The sequence below is a fragment of the Euprymna scolopes genome, chromosome 20, assembly GCF_053919585.1.
Source record: "Euprymna scolopes isolate OS-2025 chromosome 20, ASM5391958v1, whole genome shotgun sequence".
NCBI lineage: Eukaryota > Metazoa > Mollusca > Cephalopoda > Sepiida > Sepiolidae > Euprymna > Euprymna scolopes.
The window spans coordinates 85,216,360-85,236,141 of NC_136501.1; the positions used below are offsets into that span (position 1 = coordinate 85,216,360).

At 33.0% G+C, this 19,782-nt stretch overlaps 1 protein-coding gene across 2 annotated transcripts in view; it reads right to left on the reverse strand.

The window, feature by feature from the left end:
- Positions 1–19,782, reverse strand: part of LOC145241513 (ATP-binding cassette sub-family A member 2-like) — a 215,184-nt gene that overhangs the window by 56,396 nt on the left and 139,006 nt on the right. For both annotated transcript variants that reach the window (XM_080104553.1, XM_080104554.1), the window contains exons 26-31: positions 15,659–15,855; positions 13,617–13,802; positions 10,840–11,148; positions 8,164–8,391; positions 5,383–5,943; positions 4,608–4,809 (exon numbers count right to left, since the gene is read on the reverse strand). In XM_080104553.1, the coding sequence (XP_079960679.1) occupies positions 4,608–4,809; positions 5,383–5,943; positions 8,164–8,391; positions 10,840–11,148; positions 13,617–13,802; positions 15,659–15,855 (1,683 nt within the window). The remainder of the gene's footprint in view (positions 1–4,607; positions 4,810–5,382; positions 5,944–8,163; positions 8,392–10,839; positions 11,149–13,616; positions 13,803–15,658; positions 15,856–19,782) is intronic.

Sequence of the window (19,782 nt, forward strand, 5' to 3'; positions counted from 1 at the left end):
CATATGACCAAGATTGTTGCTTAACAATTAGTTTTAAGTGACAGTTTTCTCAAGATTGAACGTTTGATCCTTACTAGTGCCAATAATAAGAAATCAAAATTTATAAAATAAAAGTTTCATTAATAATATTCAATTAAATTATATTATACTACTAGACCTTCCATATATCTAATATATAAAGTTATCTTGTCAGATTTTTAATCTAACAGATCAAACTTTCTAAATAGTCAATTTTCATTTGTTATTGCTGTACCATGTCATTAGCAATATAATAATCTACTTTGCTACATTATCTGTCCAGAAGACTGCTAATATGAAACATTTTAAAGTAATTACATAAAAATATAAATCAGCAAGGGAGACAACTTATTTTAAATTGAAGAATAATAATAGTGTGTCTACCTAAAGTTTCAAAATGTGCAAACAACTAAAAATTAAAAACTAAAATAACTTCATTGTATCCTGTGCAACACTGAGTAGGGACAGCTAGTATTTAATAAATCTCTCTCTGTTTCTGTTGTCTTCTGTTGACTATCACCTTTGGTTTTGCAGCACTAGACTATCAAGTTGTGGCTAATTGAATAAATAATTCTTCTGTAGAAAGATCTTACTGAGAAAAGTATGAGATGATATCAAATTTGTATAACAAAGATGTTAGTGAATATGATCATCACATTCCTAATGTTGGGTGACATCAGATCACCTTGTAATCAGACACCACCATTGTCTTATTTCACATGGTCACATAAGCAGACAGAGATAAAATTATGAACTTGGTGCAACTCACATTGGAAGTATGCAATTCCATAAATGGGCACCATACAACATAAAATTGTTGTGTTTTTGCAAGCCATAAATTTTACTTAATTTTTGCAAGCCATAAATTTTACTTAATTTTTGCAAGCCATAAATTTTACTTAATTTTTGCAAGTTGTAGATTTGACTTAATCAAGTAGGGCAAAAGGCTTCAAGTTTTGTGAGTTGTGGGATTCCTTCAATTATAAGGGGAAAAAAGAGCTCAATAAAAAAAAGGGGAAAAAAAGAGAATGCCATGCATGGCATGAGATTATCGTGTGTGAATTAATTTTCCTCACGTGGAAAGGTTAATGACAAATTCATTTCCATTCTCTATTTCTTTCAAGGCTCTCTCTTTAACGGCTGCCAGCTTGATGTAAATGACTTTTTCATGCATATTTGGTTGATTTGCACCTTATATTCCACCTCTATAAGTAATCAGCCTAACTGAGGAAATTATTTAACTGTCAGCTTTCAATACCCTGATAATTTTCAGCCCTGTCGTGTTACCCTGCAAATGAGAACTTTAAGGGATTTTCCTTTTTCGGCTTTGTTTTCTTTTCAGTTGCATTGTAAAAATAAAATAAAAAATTATAAAAATAAAATTTAATTCTCCGGATTTGTGTCCTTTTCATTTTTTTCATCTGTTGAACATTTATGCTTTTTACTAACCTGCCAATCACACTTTCTTCTTTATTTGACGGGTAGAAAAAATATAAATATAGAGGCTTCAGAGGGATATAAGCATCTTATCCTATAATCGGCTCAATGCCATATGAAGATTTCCACCCATAGGTTTTGGTGGGATAGAGTTGGGTGGTGGATTTCGAATGGTGAACTTCTCTGCCCTTGACCAAGCCAGAATGGAGTGGATCTACATATCAATCTTCATGCATGGATTGAAGATAACTAGAGTGCTCTATACATGATTGGAAATGTAATAATGATGAAAATTCTCGAAATACCTTTGAGTCATGGAGTCATCAAGTTCTGGTTCAAGAGGTTCTATGGAAGTCCATACTCTTCTATCAGCGACTTTTTTTTCAATCGTCACCAGAGCAATATTTCACTGGTAACTTTTCCGGTGAGCATGTCCACTAACCAGTGACACATGCTTACTAAGTCTGTTTTACTTTGTACTTCCATTCTAACTTCAGTGCTGCATTGAGTTTGACCAAGGTTATATATTAGGTGCACAACGGTCGCCAGGGAACTTATGTCTACTCATACACTGACATCCTGTCTGTTCGTACACCATAGGCTCTGTGAAGAATCGATCTGCTTCATCCTGGCTATTGTTTTCCTGGACCATTTGTCAGAGTGAGGCATCTGTGGTGTTATCCAATCCTTGGATCATGGCATTGGCCTTTGCTTTGTAAGTCCCATTGCTGCTCGGAGCCACTGTCAGATGCAATACAAGATCAGCTTCCTACACATGGAGAAAATGGCATAACATGCCACAACCTCTGGGACATCTAAAATCACACTTCCTCCAGACTTCCAAATCCATCTTCAAGCTGCTCTGAATCTTTGTTTTCAAGCTTAAGCCAAAGAAAATACTGCTTCACTCACTCCACAGGTGCAAACCTGTTGTTAATTTATTTATCGTGTATGTATGCAGATGTCGCCTATGAAACAATTACATCCTTGGATAGAAGGCCCCCACAATTGCTTGCATAATGAATAGAGTTATGTTAATCCCAAATTTCATCCTAATCAAGCAGTATCTCTGCCTCTTCACCCACATGGTTTAGAAGGACCATAAAGAACAGTGCACATGCAACTGGCAGGCTTTTCTCAAATCCAACATAAACATGTTGGACCCACTTCCTAGGCCAGTTTCTTAGTTTTTGTGAGTACACATTGGTGCGTGCTATGTATGCTTTGGCATGGTCGATCAGTTCACGGTAATTCATAACAGGTCACACTTTTCCTTTGTTATGTTGAACAAGCATCATTAGTGGGATCAATTTTTTTTCTTTGAGTATGGTATTAGTTATTTGTTGTGAATCCAAGTTTGCAATTCCAATTATAGTCCTTCAAAACATGTTCAGGCACAGTGTATTCAGGTGTCTAATTGATCAGCTGTTTTGGTGGCTACTCACCTGACCACTTCCAGCTCAAGTTGAATATGACATCAAAGTCTGGTTGTTCTATTTTCATTGCAACAGCAGCATCAACATTGGAAAATTTGTTAGGAAATTGATTTGACCATGCTCATTTATATGAACACTGCCCAACAGGCAGATGACGTCAAGTCTGAGCAGGAGATTGAACTCTAATTGATCTTCACTCCTGGCTAGCATCTCCACCACTACGGGGATTTTTTTATCTACCTGCAACTGAACCTTGGTTGCTCCCCTGCTAGTTATGATATTTCCATCAATGGTCAGCACCTCTGTTTTGCATCCATTCAGTAGATCACAAACTGAACACCTCACAAGAGATCCTGAGTCCATCAATACAACATGCATCACTCAGTTGTCACACACACACACACACACATCACTAGCAAGTTTATTTTCATTTTACTCAGGGCAAGAATAGCATTTACATCTCACCCTTGTCTCTGTTTTCCTTACATTTTGACACACTGTGGACACTTGTTCCTTCATTCAAACTTACAGTGTTTAGCCTGATGATTGGGCCCGGGCAATTAGAACAATGCAGTGAGCTCTATGGATTTGGATAGAGCCATTTTTCTGTGACTGATTGATCAGCAGAGCCAGCAACCATTTCATTATTTATGATGATGCTTGCTCATCTGGATTTGGTCAATGTTGGCAGTTGAGTGCAACAACTCCTGGCAGGCTGTCCGGCTATGAATGCATACTTCAGGGTCTGGCTGGGGACTCCTCTAAACAGGCTAGAGAGTTTCGTCAATGCAGCGTAGAACTCATCTACTAACTCATCTGAGCATAAAAACTTGTACGCCATGCAAGGATCAAACATAAAGGCCCTTCACAGCCACAGCACATCTTTTACCCATGTCACGTTGGTCTTATCTGCATTTGACACTTGCTGGTAGATGTTGAAGGCCCCTCTCACTAGTCATAAAGGGATTACTTGCTCGACCCTGTCAACTTCCAAATTAGGTCCATTCTTTCCAACTAGTCTACACTAGATATTGCTCCATTATATTCCAGTACGAGTTTTATGTCAAACCTTGCCTCACCCATAATGCGGGGATAACTTGTGTTGGATTTTTCTGTTTTGTTGTCTTCTACTTCTTCCTACTCTACAATGACAGTCAACACTAAACCAATGATACATGGATCTGCTTAACTCAGAAACCAACACTTTCTATGCTCAGAAATTCACTGCGTTTTATGACCCTGAGGTTCACACTTATGCCTGTATCATGTTTAACACTCGGAGAGCTGGTTGCGATGCCCAGGATGTAACAACTATTTGAGAAACATCTCCACCATATGGACAAATGCAAAATGGTCGTGTTATATTGATAGAACAAAGATAAAAGAAAGGAATCTGCAAAACACATAGAATAAAATATTTTCCCAATAATAAGAGGATGGCATCATCGATTTGTCCTCAGGATTTGCCGAGCATAATCCTATCATCTAATGTGTTTTGTTCAGACTTCACATTACAAATCCATCTAATCATGGATCTATCATTATGTTGTAGATGGATGAGAAAGGATTGCATGAGGGACCAGCAATAACTGCCATGATGCTTCGGACAACTGTAACGGATGTAGAGAGAAACAGCTTGTGATGTTAATAGAAGCAACAGCTCATTAAATATCACACTAAAATTATCAAGTAATAGTTAATATGTAAAATTCTTACCTGTGTAGTCTGTATTTGTCTGTTGTGAAAAGAAGGAACTTTTCCGGATTGGAATTGCTGAGATCTTGGATGATATCACTTGTTACCAATTTTTTACTCACTGGAGTTTTGTGGCCATCATTTTCAGGACAAACAAATCCGGATCCATCTTTGGCGCAAGAACATAACGTATAATAACGTTCAGCTGGTTTTGGTTTAGAGTCTAAACAGAAAAGAAATTTTTAGCAGTTATCCTGTCTACAGTTGGTGACTATTTCACTTCTATTATTAAGTAAGTTTTTTACATCTTTAAAAAAGTTTAGCTTAGTTTAGATTGTGTAAATATCTGTAAAAGTTTAGTTTAGTTTAGATTGTGTAAATATCTGCATGTCCTAGCTTATCTTAATATTTTCCATTTAACTATAGGGAAACTTCCACTCTATGAAAATATGAAAATGTATGACTTATTGAAAAATAAACGAAATTTTACAAAATTAAACTTTAGTAACAAATCAAAATAATTATTGAAGTTATAAACTTTAAGATCTTGAATTTTCTTCCCTTGGAATTCTTCAAAAAACGAAAACAAAAATTTGTACCCCAAACCTAAAATGCACAAAAGCTTTAATTATTTCTTTAAAAAAATAGGATTTTAAAAGTTAAATATTATGTTATCATTTTTTTTTGATTTGGAAAATAGTAAAAGAAATTCATATTTCATATGAAAATAAAAACTCCCAGGCAACACCAGGCATGTAAGTATGCAAGTAGAAAACAACAATTATTAGATACTTACAGTCAATCTGATGCTTTTTATCATGAATTGGTAGCGGAGGCACAAAGTTTTCTAAAGGTAGGCCATGGACAAACACCTTTTCACAACTCGGCTCAAAATATTTTAACAATAATTTATAGTTTTTATGCTTCAAATAATCAATATCAAATGTGGTATTAAAAGGCGATTTAAGAACGCAAGTGGCTCCAATTCCTGAAGGATAAAGGAATGTACGAATGAGCTGGTCAGGTCCTGCGTCATTGGATTGGTTAAAAGGTTGTCCAGCTTTGTGATTAGAATAAGGGACAAAGTTTCCACGTGGCTGAGTTAAATTGAAATATTGAGAAGGACTCAGCTCAAGTGCCGGAAGATCTTCCAGTCCGGGGGCAGATAGTGCCACAGTCATTGCAATACACACAAACAAAGCTGGGAGCAGGATTTGAGAGAATAGGCCTTTCCAATTGCGTCGGATGTAATAAAACCGTTTGACAATAATGGCTCGGAACTGATTTAGATAAAGCCAATAGCCGGTCAAGGGAGGATGCTCACAAAAATCACGTGATGATAGATTTTCAGGTGAGTCTGAAATAATAAAAGTAAATGCAAAAGTCGGATGAGATAAACAAACATGTAGGTGAAAAAGAAATTGTTTTAGTAAATTAATACATCCATGTTTATTTTTTTTACTTTTGTTGATCCCAAATAAAGCATATTGCCACAGACATCAGAGGCTATTTTGATTAGGTTTAGTTTGGTTATTTTGTATATCAACCATTTCAGGTTATTCAATGTCAAATCCAGTAATTTTAGAAAAAGTTTTTACGCTTCAAGTATTTTACATCTTCAAATATTTATTCATTTTTTGACTTTGCAGAACATGATTGAGTTTTGCAAAGAGAAAGACAAAAAATATTAGCATTAATATTTCATACATATATTTCATTCACCCCCCCCCCTCCCCAAAAAAAAACAATTTGATTTGAGAATCTTAAGTAGGGCGACCCCCCCCCCCCGCCCGGTGTGTATGCAGTATTATGGTGAATGAAAACTCTAGCTAGGATTAGCATGGAACAACCAAAGGTACAGTGACAGCCCCCCCCCCCGCCCAATTTTTGAGTGGCCTTGTGCCTAATTTTTTGTTTGGTGGAATTTTTTTTTGCAGAATAAAAATAATATAACTCGATATTTGGTTCATTTAAATCAGAGAGCTGATATCTTTAGACAGTCTGATCTGGTAGCACCAATTATGATTAGAGGCAAGATTTATAAGGATAGCAAAATGTTTGTTAACATTACATTTAAATTTCTGCATGTTGATACAATGAGAGAAAGAGGAAGTGGAGAGGGAATTCAGAAGGTAGATTATAAGAATGCAACGTTTAGGCATATTAGGGGATTTTGTATAAGTTGAAATAGGTTAGAGAGAGGAGGGTTGTCTAGGGATTATTATATAATTCATTAATTAATTAATTAGTTAATGAAATCTCATAACATATAGCAACTACTCCCTAAAGCATATTCTATCCTCTATCGCCCAATCTCACTAAAACCCCTTCTCTAACATATTTAAAGTACCATAATTATCTAATAATCTCCTAGACAATCCTTTCTCCCCCTCTATAAAAAAAACAAAAAAAACACCTAATATACCTATTGTTAGACATCACATCCATATCCTGTTACCTAGCACCTCCTCCTCTTCTGATGAGAAGCATTAGGCTTCAAAATACCTGGCATAAAGAGCTTTCATAACCCTTACATACTGTATTGTATTCCCTTGTTTCAAACTGATCAATAAATCTCTATACACCAGTTTATATTTTTCTATTAATATATTTTCCTCTTGTAAATGTATTTAAATCTGCTTTCATAATGTCTTTGCAATTCTGTCATATAATCCAATATACAAAATTATTTTGTGAGATTTTCCACGTTGGATCTAAATAGCAATAGATCTCACAAATCAATATTTGATTTTGACTGGCAATTTCTTAATTTTTTTTTCCTACAGCATGTTTACTCTAAATCCAGATAATTTCTTCTTTTTTTTTTTTTTTTTTTATTTCTTAAAATAATTATTCCAGCAAGGAATATTATTACAATGAAAACAATTTTAAATAATAACTTTAAAAAGCTCCAAATATACTTTTAATACAAAATGGTAAGAATATAAATTATCCGCCTAACATGTTGAGCTTTCTATTTCGGTACTTGTACAGTTTAATCAAAACATTAAAAAAAAATGAAAATATTGAAAAAAGGTTATATTGTACTATCCATTATGGAATGAAGTTCTTCAAAAAACATTTCACTTAATTTGATCAAGAAATTGTTTTTTTTTTTTTTTTTTTTTTTTTTTTTTTACCGTGAAAAAAAATTTGTTATGATACCGACCAAAAGTTGGACATGTTTCGGAAGAAAAGTTATGATTTAACATGGAGAGAGGAGTGTCAGTGCTTTAGAGTTATCTCCCTGTGGAATGTTCTAAAAATCCAAACATGGCTACCTTGAGTGTGCTGTCATAAAAACGTGTTTTTCCATTCTAAAAAAAATAAAACTACTTGGTCAAATTGAGTGAAATTTTTTTTCGGAAACCTTCAGTCCAAAACAGATACATACAATATAACTATTTCTATATTTTCATTTTTTAATGTCTTCATTAAACTGTACAAGTACTTCTATTTTTTTCTAACTAAGATATTGTCATGTTTTTAATTTAAAAATGGAAACTACATTAAAATTAATAATTTTCAACTTCTACTTCCCAAGAAACTTTTTTTACAGTTTTATCTCCACATGTACCTTTTCTCCGATGTCTGTTGGCTGGAGAAGCAAGATGATCCAGTTCAACATCGCAATCCAAAGCAGGATTGATGTTTCCATTATCTTGATCTGAATTAGATTGATCGAGTAAACTTGATAATGAGCTGGCATCCTCATCATAATCAGCAGCATCGTGTGGATGTTGGTTTTCATTTGAAGTGAACGGATGAGATACAAATGAATCTGTGATTTTATCATCAACGTTGCCTAAAAAAAAAAAAAAAAAGACACAAGTAATCTATACATATAATAAAATGATTTCATCATCATCAACTTTGCCTAAAAAAAAAAAAAAAAGACAAGTAATCTATACATATAATAAAATGATCTCACTTCCTCTTCTCTAGATTCTGCAATTATAGGCAGACAACCAAAACTTCCTACACATCTTTTTCACTCAACACAATCACCATAATGAACAGCATGTTTAAGCAAAAACATAATGCACTTTTACTCAAGACAGAAATCTATTATATTCATTTCTGCCTCTCCCAATTTCGTCTCCCAAAGAGAAAATAACAACAGTTTTCCTTTTATATAATTTATCTCCTCCCATGTAACCAGTCAACACCGAATTTTACATAGGTAACACAACTTCAGAACATTTCTACATTTCATAGCAATAATATCATTGTATTATCATGTGAGAACTATGGATATCCCATACGATAATAAACATATTAATACACATCCTTTCATATATATTTAAACATAACACAAAAAATTACTACAATTACTGACATCCATACATTTACGTTGCCTGTTCATTTTTTTATGCAAAAAGATGTATAGATGTTTCACACATTAATAAACATTCGTCCATATTTATTTAAACACAAGAGCACAATATATTACAACAGTTTATAGATTTACAGAGCCCATTCATTTATTTTCAAAAAAGAGAACATCACTTTTTTTAACTATAATTTACATACTTTTCTTTTTACTTTTCTATATTAAAAACTTGATTTAATACTTATTTTTTAAATAATTTCCTAAATAATTCTACAAACCCCAAATTATTCATTTACGCTGTATATGGTGGGATTCATACTATCACCAAAAAACAAAACAAATTAAAACTTTTTCTGATTTAGCATATTATCATTGAATTACCCAATGAGAAATATAAATGTCCCATCTTGTTAAACCCTTCTTTTATATTCCTCCCAGGCAATGCCAGGATACAGATCCTGCCAACAATTAATATTTTTAAATTGTAAACGCCCCAGTTTGAATAAGTTTCCTTGGATTTTCATCATATATGTGCAAACATGTATGTATTTATGCCTCTGAGACTATTATAAGACACACATGTAATCTAACATAAAATTATTTTGCTGGATTTTCAATTGGGAACCCCACATTTGGATATCTGTACAGAATTTCAAACTGAACCTTTATGTCATCCTCGGTTATCTTGTTCGCTTTTTATCAGCCATTTTATTGGAGTAGATTCTACTTGTTCTGTCAGCCATGATGGAGTAGATGTTTAATTATTTTATATTATTCTTAGCTTAGTTATTACTGGCTATATTAAGGAATGAACCTTCCACTTCCAGAAGACTGCCACATGGACTCGTGGGGTAATGATTAAAGACATATATTAACAATCAGTTTTTAGTGGCAGTCTTCAGGAGGTTGAATCCTTACTATGAGTAATAAAAACTAAAAATCACATAAAATAATTAACACTTGGATTCAATCATGGCTGACAAAACAAGAACAATCTATGTCAATAAAATCTTTGAATTTCCATACTGCTTACTAAGTTTGACAGATTCCCAGGTTCAAGAAGATGCACTTGAAGAAGTTCAGTTTGGTTGTTTTGTTTTACAGCATATTAACGCTTTTGGGATTATTTAATGCTGAATCCAGTAATTTTAGAAAAAAAAGATTTTTATGCTTTGAGTTTTCATATCTTCAAATATTCATTCGTGGTGTTTGGTTTGGTTGTTTTGTAAAGGAAAATTGTTGTTTTAGTTTTTGACTTTGCAAAGAGAAAGGAAAAAAAAACAACATCAATGTTAGGTGCATTTTAAGTCAGGAAGGCAGTATCTTCAGATAACCTGATCTGGTAGCACCAGAGAGGAAGGTCAGACATTGCATCAGCCAAAAAATTGTGAAAAAAAAATAAGATGAGAATAGTAGACAAAAGCTATATATATATAAAAGTGAACGTATCTGTGTGTGTGTGTGTGTGTGTGCACATTTCCCTATGCAATAACTGTCAATTTTAAGTCTACAGACTTGAAATTTGAAATACAGGATACTGAGATTTGGGAAAATCTTTGTAATCTGTGTTTGGCCAGAAATTTGGCTGTTAAGGGGTCAAAGTTCAACGATTTGACCTTTGAGAACTCTACCAAACTCCTCCGACAATTTTGGGTCTACACACTTGAAATTTTACATGTAGGTTCCTTGGACATGAATCTAACTGAATAACTTAATTTGAGCCCAAAACAATAAATGTTAAGGGGTCATAATAGAGGTCAAAGTTTAAAAAATTGACCGCTTTTTTTTTTTTTTTGCTCAACATGCACCTCCAAACACCCGGGCAACGCCGGGCTGAAATGCTAGTTATTAAAAAGATACAAATTTTTAATCCACATGTAAAAAGCTCTGAAAAGTTAATTTACAATTATCAAAACTTACCTTCAGCTGAATGAAAGCCTTCTGTGACTTTGAGGAAAACCTCTTCGAGTGTTGTATCCATCACCCCAAAGCTGCTAATATGGAGGCGGTTTAGAGACGAGTCAAGAGCTTGGAAAAGAAGTTCAGCATTTCCTTTCTTCACTTCTTCAAACGGGATGATGTAATGCAGTTCACGCTTGCTCTCACACTTGAGATAAGCAGTTTTCACACGAGCTGTTATAAATGACGTTACTTCGGATTGTTTACATTTTGTTGGAAAAGATTGCGTATCAAATTGAACGCACATTTCTGTGTCATCACTTAGCGGATCTGGAGTAAAAAGAATTATATTTTTGGAATGATTATACAAAGAATGACGCATCATTTTAGCTGCACATGTGTTGGAAATCTACAAGAACATACAAAATACGGATGATATCTATATATATACAAGTGTAAGTTAAAAGTCATATTTTAGAAATTGAAAATAAAAGTACTTACACAGACTGACGTAATCACTTGTTATATAAACTAAGGACAATGACAAAAAAGGACAGACATGGTCTCACAGATGGAAGGGAATGAACGATAGTACTAAGTAAACATCTGATAATTTTAATATCATTTTTCTTATTTGGATTATTTAATAATGAATAGATACATCAATCTGATAACTGTTTTTATTTACTTTTATACTAAAGCTGAATGAATTTCCAAAGGTTTTATATGTATATATTAAATGAAATACTGAAATGCCATAGGATTACAGACTGTATAATACTGTAAACAGTCCAAATAAATATTAGTATCAATATTTAGAAAGTTATCCCAACAGATAAAGAAAGCCCAATGTGCAAGATAGAACAATAATATGAATGGAAATTCTGGGTTCCATTATGTAGAAATACAACAAAATTTATTGTTTAACAAAGGAGTACAAATAATTATTAAAGTTTTCTCCTTAATCCGTGGATTTTCAGTGAATAGCTCATCTCATCGGAGGAAATCTTATTAGCAAAATAGATGTGGGTAATTATAAATTTTGCTTATTAGGACATAAATTGAAAATTAAAATAGAAATGATGGTGGAAAAAGGATACTCCAAGTTGAAATAATGGGGATTCAGGAACACACACACACACATATATATATATATATATGTATATATATATATATCCTATATATAATATTTTAAGTGCAGAAATTCCCCTCTGGACAAAATTACCGTAGGTTTGCATTAACAGATTCTTTTTTTTCTTTACAAGATGGTCATCACTTATCAAGGCTCAGAAGCCACTCAGGGATAAGGGTTATTGCGCGTACAGTACGTTAATGTTGAGATTTGATAAAGTGTCTACTTATGGGGGCGGTTAATCAGGAACTTGTTTATGTTGGACTTGAAGACATCCAAGTTGTAGTCAGGTGGGAAACAGGCAGATGGAATAGAGTTCCATAGGCGTGCACTTCTAAGAAAGAAGCTTTGTTCATGGAATCTACGTTTTGGTACAGATGAAGAGTGGGGAAAATCTTTGACAGTGGCTTCAGCTAGACGGGTGTTTTTTGTGAAAGATCGGCGAGGGGGACCAGGAATTGGAGCTCAGACGAGCACCTGCCATGGAAGTAACGATAAAATAATGCTACATACAAATTTATTATGTCTAAAGTATTACCCACCATTTTATATAACTTTTGCATCCGTGGAGAATAACCATCACAATCACACCATTATAAAAGGAAGAAGTTCCTACTTTTTTCTCTATATATTAAGTCCTATCACTGCTACCAGTTGTAATTGGGTACGATTCAGCATTTTTCTACTACAGTGAGATTACACCCTTCATAACTGCAAGATCACATACATAGACATAACATATCCCTTCCTATTTCCTCATCGAAATTAATAAATTTTCTCCGACAATATTTCAGCCTATATGATTGGCTGAAACTGGACATTCTCATATTCCAGAATGAAAGGAATTCATACATTAATGAACACTTCTATGAGTTCTATATATATATATATATATATATATATACCAGCATTTCAGCCTGGCGTTGCCTGGGTGTTTGGATGTGTATGTTGAGCAAAAAAAAAAAAAAAAGCGGTCAATTTTTTAAACTTTGACCTCTATTATGACCCCTTAACATTTATTGTTTTGGGCTCAAATCAAGTTATTCAGTTTGATCCATGTCCAAGGAACCTATATGTAAAATTTCAAGTGTTTAGACCCAAAATTGGCGGAGGAGTTTGGTAGAGTTCTCAAAGGTCAAATCGTTGAACTTTGACCCCTTAACAGCCAAATTTCTGGCCAAACACAGATTACATAGCTTTCCAAATCTCAGTACTCTGTATATCACATTTCGAGTCTGAAAACTGAATATTGAGAGTCTTATTGCGTAGGAAAATGTACACACACACACAGAATATTTTTATTAGAAATGAAGGAAGTGTATAATAAGACATATTAAAGAAAATTTAAAATACAAGAATAAAACATTCAAATATAACTATAATAATACAAAGGAGTTATGTGAATAGAATGAGGAAAAAAATGAAAAATAGTATATAAGTAATAGCAAAAAAAAAAGGGGGATTTGCTTTGAAATGCCACTTCTCTCTTATTTTTTCCTTATTGATCTAATGCTATAATAAAGTTATATGTAACTGCTATTCCTCATCTTTTATTTAATATATTTAATTGCTACTCTTAACCATGTTGAGCTTTTTCTATCTTTATAAGTTAGTTTTGTTAAAGATATATTCTTTCTTAGCTTCATTTAATATATATTTACTTTACCTTGAATGTCCAAGGTATCAACAGATTCTTCTTTCACAAGCTTTAAGTGATATCCTTCTCCAAATGTGTTTTTCAAGAAGAGAGATGAACCGCAGCATTTCAGTTGACCATCTGAGATGATAGCGATGCGATCACCTAAGATATCAGCTTCATCCATGTGATGTGTCGACAGCAGAATCGTCCGATCTGAATTTGATGAATTAATAAAAGAGTTTCAAAAACAGGCAAAAAATAAATTTAACACAAGAATTTTGTTTTTTTTAAAGGAAGATGAGAAGTATAGAGTATGTTTGTGTGTTAGAAATGTAAGTACAGACTGACACCCCCAAAGATGCCACCTGTAAAATCTTTAATAAAATTCCCAATCCTAATTGCAATTCAACCATATTTGGTACAAGTAAACTTCAGTCAGTGTGTGATACTATTGACGTCCTCCCCTACAAGTGTTAGGTACTGATAAAAAGAGGAAAAAAATCTAATAGAGAAGAAATAAGTTTATCAGTAGAACAAAAGTATAGGAAGTTAGTTACCAAGGTACACAAATGGAGCTAAAATAGGATTGTTAATCAAAGTGTGGTGGACAAAAGATCGGACATTAAGTTAGATATATTTAGAATTAGTTCATGGGTCGTTTTAGGAGTGGCAGTGAGTTTTGCAACAGTTTACAACAGTTAGGAACAAATTTACAGACAGTCTTGGGTTTGTGAAAGTTGAGGACAGTTATGAATGGCCCAGTGGACCACAGGTTGTAGCCCAGAGCAGATTAAGATGACAACCATGACTTCAACAGACAACTATGTAGTAGATGTGGACGTTAGCATGTAGAGGATTGATGGTGTCACACACACACACCCAGAGTGCAACTGATATTTGCAGAATATGTTGGAGTTTGATTTTTGTTTTGCTTTATTTTTTATACTTGTGAACTTATGTATGCCCCCCCCCCCTAGCAGCTGCCGATGTGAGGACACTGCCAGAAGAGAAGACAAAGGAGAAGACCATGGAAATAATGTTGATGTCAATGATAGTCGAGTGAGTGGGCAAGCACATGGTCTGACAGGTGCCTGACTTAACCACCAAGTTTCAACCATAAATGTCCAACAGTTTTTTTTAACACTGTTCAATGGTAAGTACACCTGGATATGACATGCAAAAATTGTAATTGCAACACCTTGAAGAGCATTAATAACCAAGATCATACCTTTCCTTGCCCTTAATTTTTTTTTTTTACAAAAGAAAAACAGGTTTGTATTTGCATTTTCGTTACCTTTTTTCCTTTGATTTCCAACATGAGACATTTTCAGCTTTTTGCTTGTATAATGCCGGTACAAAACTTTTGCTGGTTTGTGAAATGGCCATTTTTAACTATTTTAATTTATTTTATGTATTACTTAAACATATCACCGTAATTTATCACTTTTTCTTTCAGATTATTATAGCATCATTCTATTTTTCTGCATTACTCTCACCCATGTTCACTTGAAAATTCTTTAGTCAACAGAAAGTCATCTTCCATCATGATAATGCTCATCCTCACACAGCAATACTGACCAAATATTTCCTAGGAGAATTTTCTTAGGAAATCTTACTCCATGCTGCATATTCTCCTTACCTATCACTTATTTTGAGGATTACAAAACCATTCAGATGGCCTTAGGTTATCAACTAGAGAGGGGATAGAAGATGAGTTAGATTCATATTTCACATCCAAATCTAAAGAATTTTATAAGCCGGGCATTTATAAACTTGTTGACAGATGGAATCAACTTATAGAGAGCAAATGTTATTTTTACGAATAAAGATTTTCAAATGCACACAGGGTTTCATTTTTAAGACAAAATTTTAAATCAGCAAAAACTTTTTCGCCGTCCTAAAATGATACAACTTGCTCCAACTTACCAAAATTTTTATTCAATTTATTCATAAATAGAAAACAATTTTTCTTAACTCAGAAAAATAAAAATTTATAAAAAATTTATTTAAATTTCTACAATTTTAAATACTAAATTTAAAAAAAAAAAGTGTGGAATCCAAATATTTACCATTTTTATATTTCACTAATAAATCCCATATGGCTCTTCGTGCATACGGATCAACGCCTGCTGTGGGTTCGTCTAAAATGACGGTGCGGGAGCCCCCAACAAATGCAATTGCAACAGATAACTTCCGTTGCATGCCACCAGACAAACAGTCAACTCTAGAATTTCTTTTGCGTGGAAGACCAACATCTTGAATCATACTGAATAAAAAAAAAACAAAAAACAATGAACAAATTTTAAAGGAGAAAGAAAATTTTAGATTTCTTTTTTTTTCTCTTTTTCTATTCCTTCATATATCAGCATCTCTTAATTTTTCAGTGCTCATTATTGATCATTGAAATACTATCATTGTCCATGAGAAAAAAAATGACTAACTTGTTTATGAAGAAATGAAAATTAACTTTGGTGACTAATTTTGTAATCAAAATATTTTTGGAAATTTAAATTTTTTAAAGTTTGTCTTTAGTACTTGATACTAATCAATTAAAAGTAAAGAACAAACAATGTGTCATTTATGTAAAGATGATTAAGACAAATTCTAGAAGTTGGATAATTTAATGAATATATATTATTTTTTTTTAAATTGAAGTATGAGAACTCAGTATAATTGCACATGATAACTTCCCTTTAATTTGTTCTGGTGGGTATGGGAAAATATTTTCTTAGCTAAAATAAGTATTTTCAATAAAAATGAAGCAAAATAAAATCTATTCATTAAAATAACATGGGCAAAATGAAAAAATAACAGTCTAAATCAAATATTGATATGCCAAACTGATTGCTTTTTTTACTTTTACTTTCAAAATCTAACAATATGACTTCATATTTTAGAAACAGGAAATGACTATGTTAAGAAAGTGTATAACATAGGATTTTATTTAGAATTCAGTGTTGGCGCCATCATTCAACACCAGTTTCTCAAGATGCCTGATTTTATGAGTAATTAATTTTGTTGTCTTTTACTAATGAGTACTTAATCATCAAGGCTAAAATACACTAAAAAATAAGGGTTACTGAGACATATTGATAATTGGATGATTATGAATATTATGAGAGGATTGAAAACCATGAGAGGTGATAACTAAATAATAAGAGGAAAATGCCTCTTTAGTCCCCACATTTTATGAGTGATGTTTTTTTACAAAAATACTTACTTTTAGCGAGTTGTATTTATCAAAATAATCAATTTTCTCATTAGATCGTTTCATCTTTAAATGTTTGAAAAATAGTGACTCATTGGTAAAAATAGTTATTTGTGAAATTAGTTGATGTAGTTCCTCTGTAGCTTAAGAAGCTGATGATGAATGTTGACACTCATAGTGAATTTTAAATGAACCCCTTATGCTATACGCTTTATCACCATATTCATTTTTTGTAAGAATTATGTTTCACTAACAAATTACGGACACTTAATAATAGAGAATTACTTTCCAATCACCATCTCTCTCTCTCTATATATATATATATATATATATATATATATATATACACACACACACAGAGGATGTTCAGGATAAACTGACATCTTTTGGAAAAAAGTGTTATGCCTTGACCAAGAATTGATGAACTCTCAACATTCAAAGTGTACCTCTCAGAAGATCTTTTGCCAAATACAGTGAAATTGAAGAAGCCACTCTGAACCTTCACCAAGTCATCCAGTTGGCACATGAATCTGAAGCATGCAACCTGCATAGTCTCCTTTGAGAAACTCCGGAACACCAGTTTGATCCTGACAATTAGCTCATTCTTGGTGTGGCAAGTGATAGGGGTTGATGTTTTTCTTTTCTGTGCACTACACATGAGGTGGCAATCAGAAGAGTTAACAATGATGACGTTCTCAGCCAACCATTTCTGGGTTTTGCCAAAGTTGTGACATGGAGCGAGTTTTTTTTGACACCATATGTATGTTTTTCTATAACACTTGACAACAACAACAAACCGCAACTCAAGATGGTCATCTAAATTTAGTTTGAATAACTTTTTCAAAGATGTTGGGCAGCATGACCTGGTCCCTGCTAGAAACACTCAACAAAAAACTATTACAATTTAAAGAAATTTGGCCTTCAGGATATGCAGGACCTTGTGCAGACTTGTTGTTCTTCAATAAGTTAAGAACCAGAACATCCCTGGTTTGACTCCGTGTTTGACCTTGGCTTTCGTAAGATGGTTCTCTTTGGGCTTTAGCAGTGAGTGGTTGGTCCGTGTGACTCTTGTATCGAAAATCTTCATTCAGCGTTTTCTTCATGATCACCAGTCCAACATCAATCAAGGTTCACATTGTCTTGCATAGATTTTGTTACACCTTTTTATAAAGCTTCAACTTTTGTTGTACAGACACAGTCAGAACGCTTATAATGATCTTTCCTGCTTGTCACTGCTTTTGCATCTCCATTACAGTTTGCCAGTTCACATCTAAAGATATTCAAGCAGTTCTTAGCTGCAACTAAGATTTCAAACTTTTAAAAAAATCTGGCCCAAATGTTTAGGATTCAAACGATTCTCTTTTAATATTCTGTTGCTTACCAGTTGTCTATGATTTCCATCCTCCCCACGTAATAGTACACAGAAAAACCTATCCGTTGCAGTTTATTATCATTAAATACTTCAAATGTTTCTCAAATGAAAGACTATAAAAAAATTAATTTATCCTGAACAATACACATGAAAAAATTGAAATAGCTTAAAATATTTCAATATTGGTATCTATAGAAAGAGCTGGATGAGCTAAGAAAGAATCTTTTTAAATTTTTTAAATCCAATTAGAATTAAGTAAGTTATTACTATTTTTGTGCCTCACACGTTTGGATATTTTTCCCTCTTTAAGACCATATGCATTTTGTCACATTTTTTACACTACTTTTTCAGTAAAAATGTTATATCTTTGTTAAAACAGAAGATTAAGCAATGAAATTTACCATATAAGTGTATTTTTGTGCTAGGAATTAGAATATGCTACTGAAAATTTCCAAAAATTAATGGTTTCCAAATAATCTGGAGTAAATGCACATAAATATGCTGCAATTCCTTAAAAATGCCATGTATCCATTAAAAGAAAAGAAGTTAAAGAACTCAAAGCTGAATCGTAATGCATTATATGTACAAATAACTGAAATTGAAATCTAGGACTGTTAAAAAATGAATATATTGCAATATTTCTTTGGTATTATGGTAGATTAATACCTTCCGTTAATCCCCCACCTCATCTGGTCACCTCTCCAAAATATGTGATTTTACCTTTGTAGGCAATTACGTGTGAATACCTTAAAAAACTTTAATGAAAGATAAATAAGTGTTATTTTAGAATTTAATGTAAAATGATTCCCCATTTTGAGCCATTCTAGTGTTTTAGAGCAGGTAACCATTTTCTTTTCCTATCGGAGATAAATCCTGTGCGGCTTTTTTTTTTTTTTTCTAAAGACAATTACGTGTGGTTTTAAGAGGGTCTTTGGTGGCTGACTTTGGGTTAATGATAGAGCTAAGGCAAATTATGTGTGAACACCCCAAAGACTTGATAGAAACAAAACAAAAACAATTTTAGAATTAAGAGTGGAGATTAGTTTCACATAAATTTAATGTAAAATAATTCACCATTTCGAGACAATTCTAGCATTTTAGGACAGCTGACTAATTTATTTTTTTATGGGTGATAAATGGTGCACTTTTAAGGAAGGTTTTTTTTTAGACAATTATATGTAGCTTACCAAGGAACTTTATTTTGTGAGGAGCTTGCCACTTAGACTTAGCGTTATTGTTAGGGCTAAAGAAGGTTTTAAGAGGGGGAGGGTTGCCATTCATACCTAGAGTTAGAGGTAGGATTAAGGGAGTTTTTTTGTTTTTTTTAAGGTGTTTGACCCCCATATTTAAGGTTAGTGGATCATAATTATTCGCTTTTGAAAATGTTATGCCTTAGATTTTGGACATCAAATTACTTTTAAGTATGAAATTTATTTTTGTTTGTTTGTCGTAATTCCTAAGGTGTGTGAAACTTAAGAATTACGACAAATAGGAAAAATTAATTTAATTTAAAACGTGACGTTTGGAAAACTTATTAAGTATTTTTGCCCACTTATTTAAATATCAAAAAACATTTTTTGCTAAAGTTAACAAATCGTTCACAAACTTTTGAT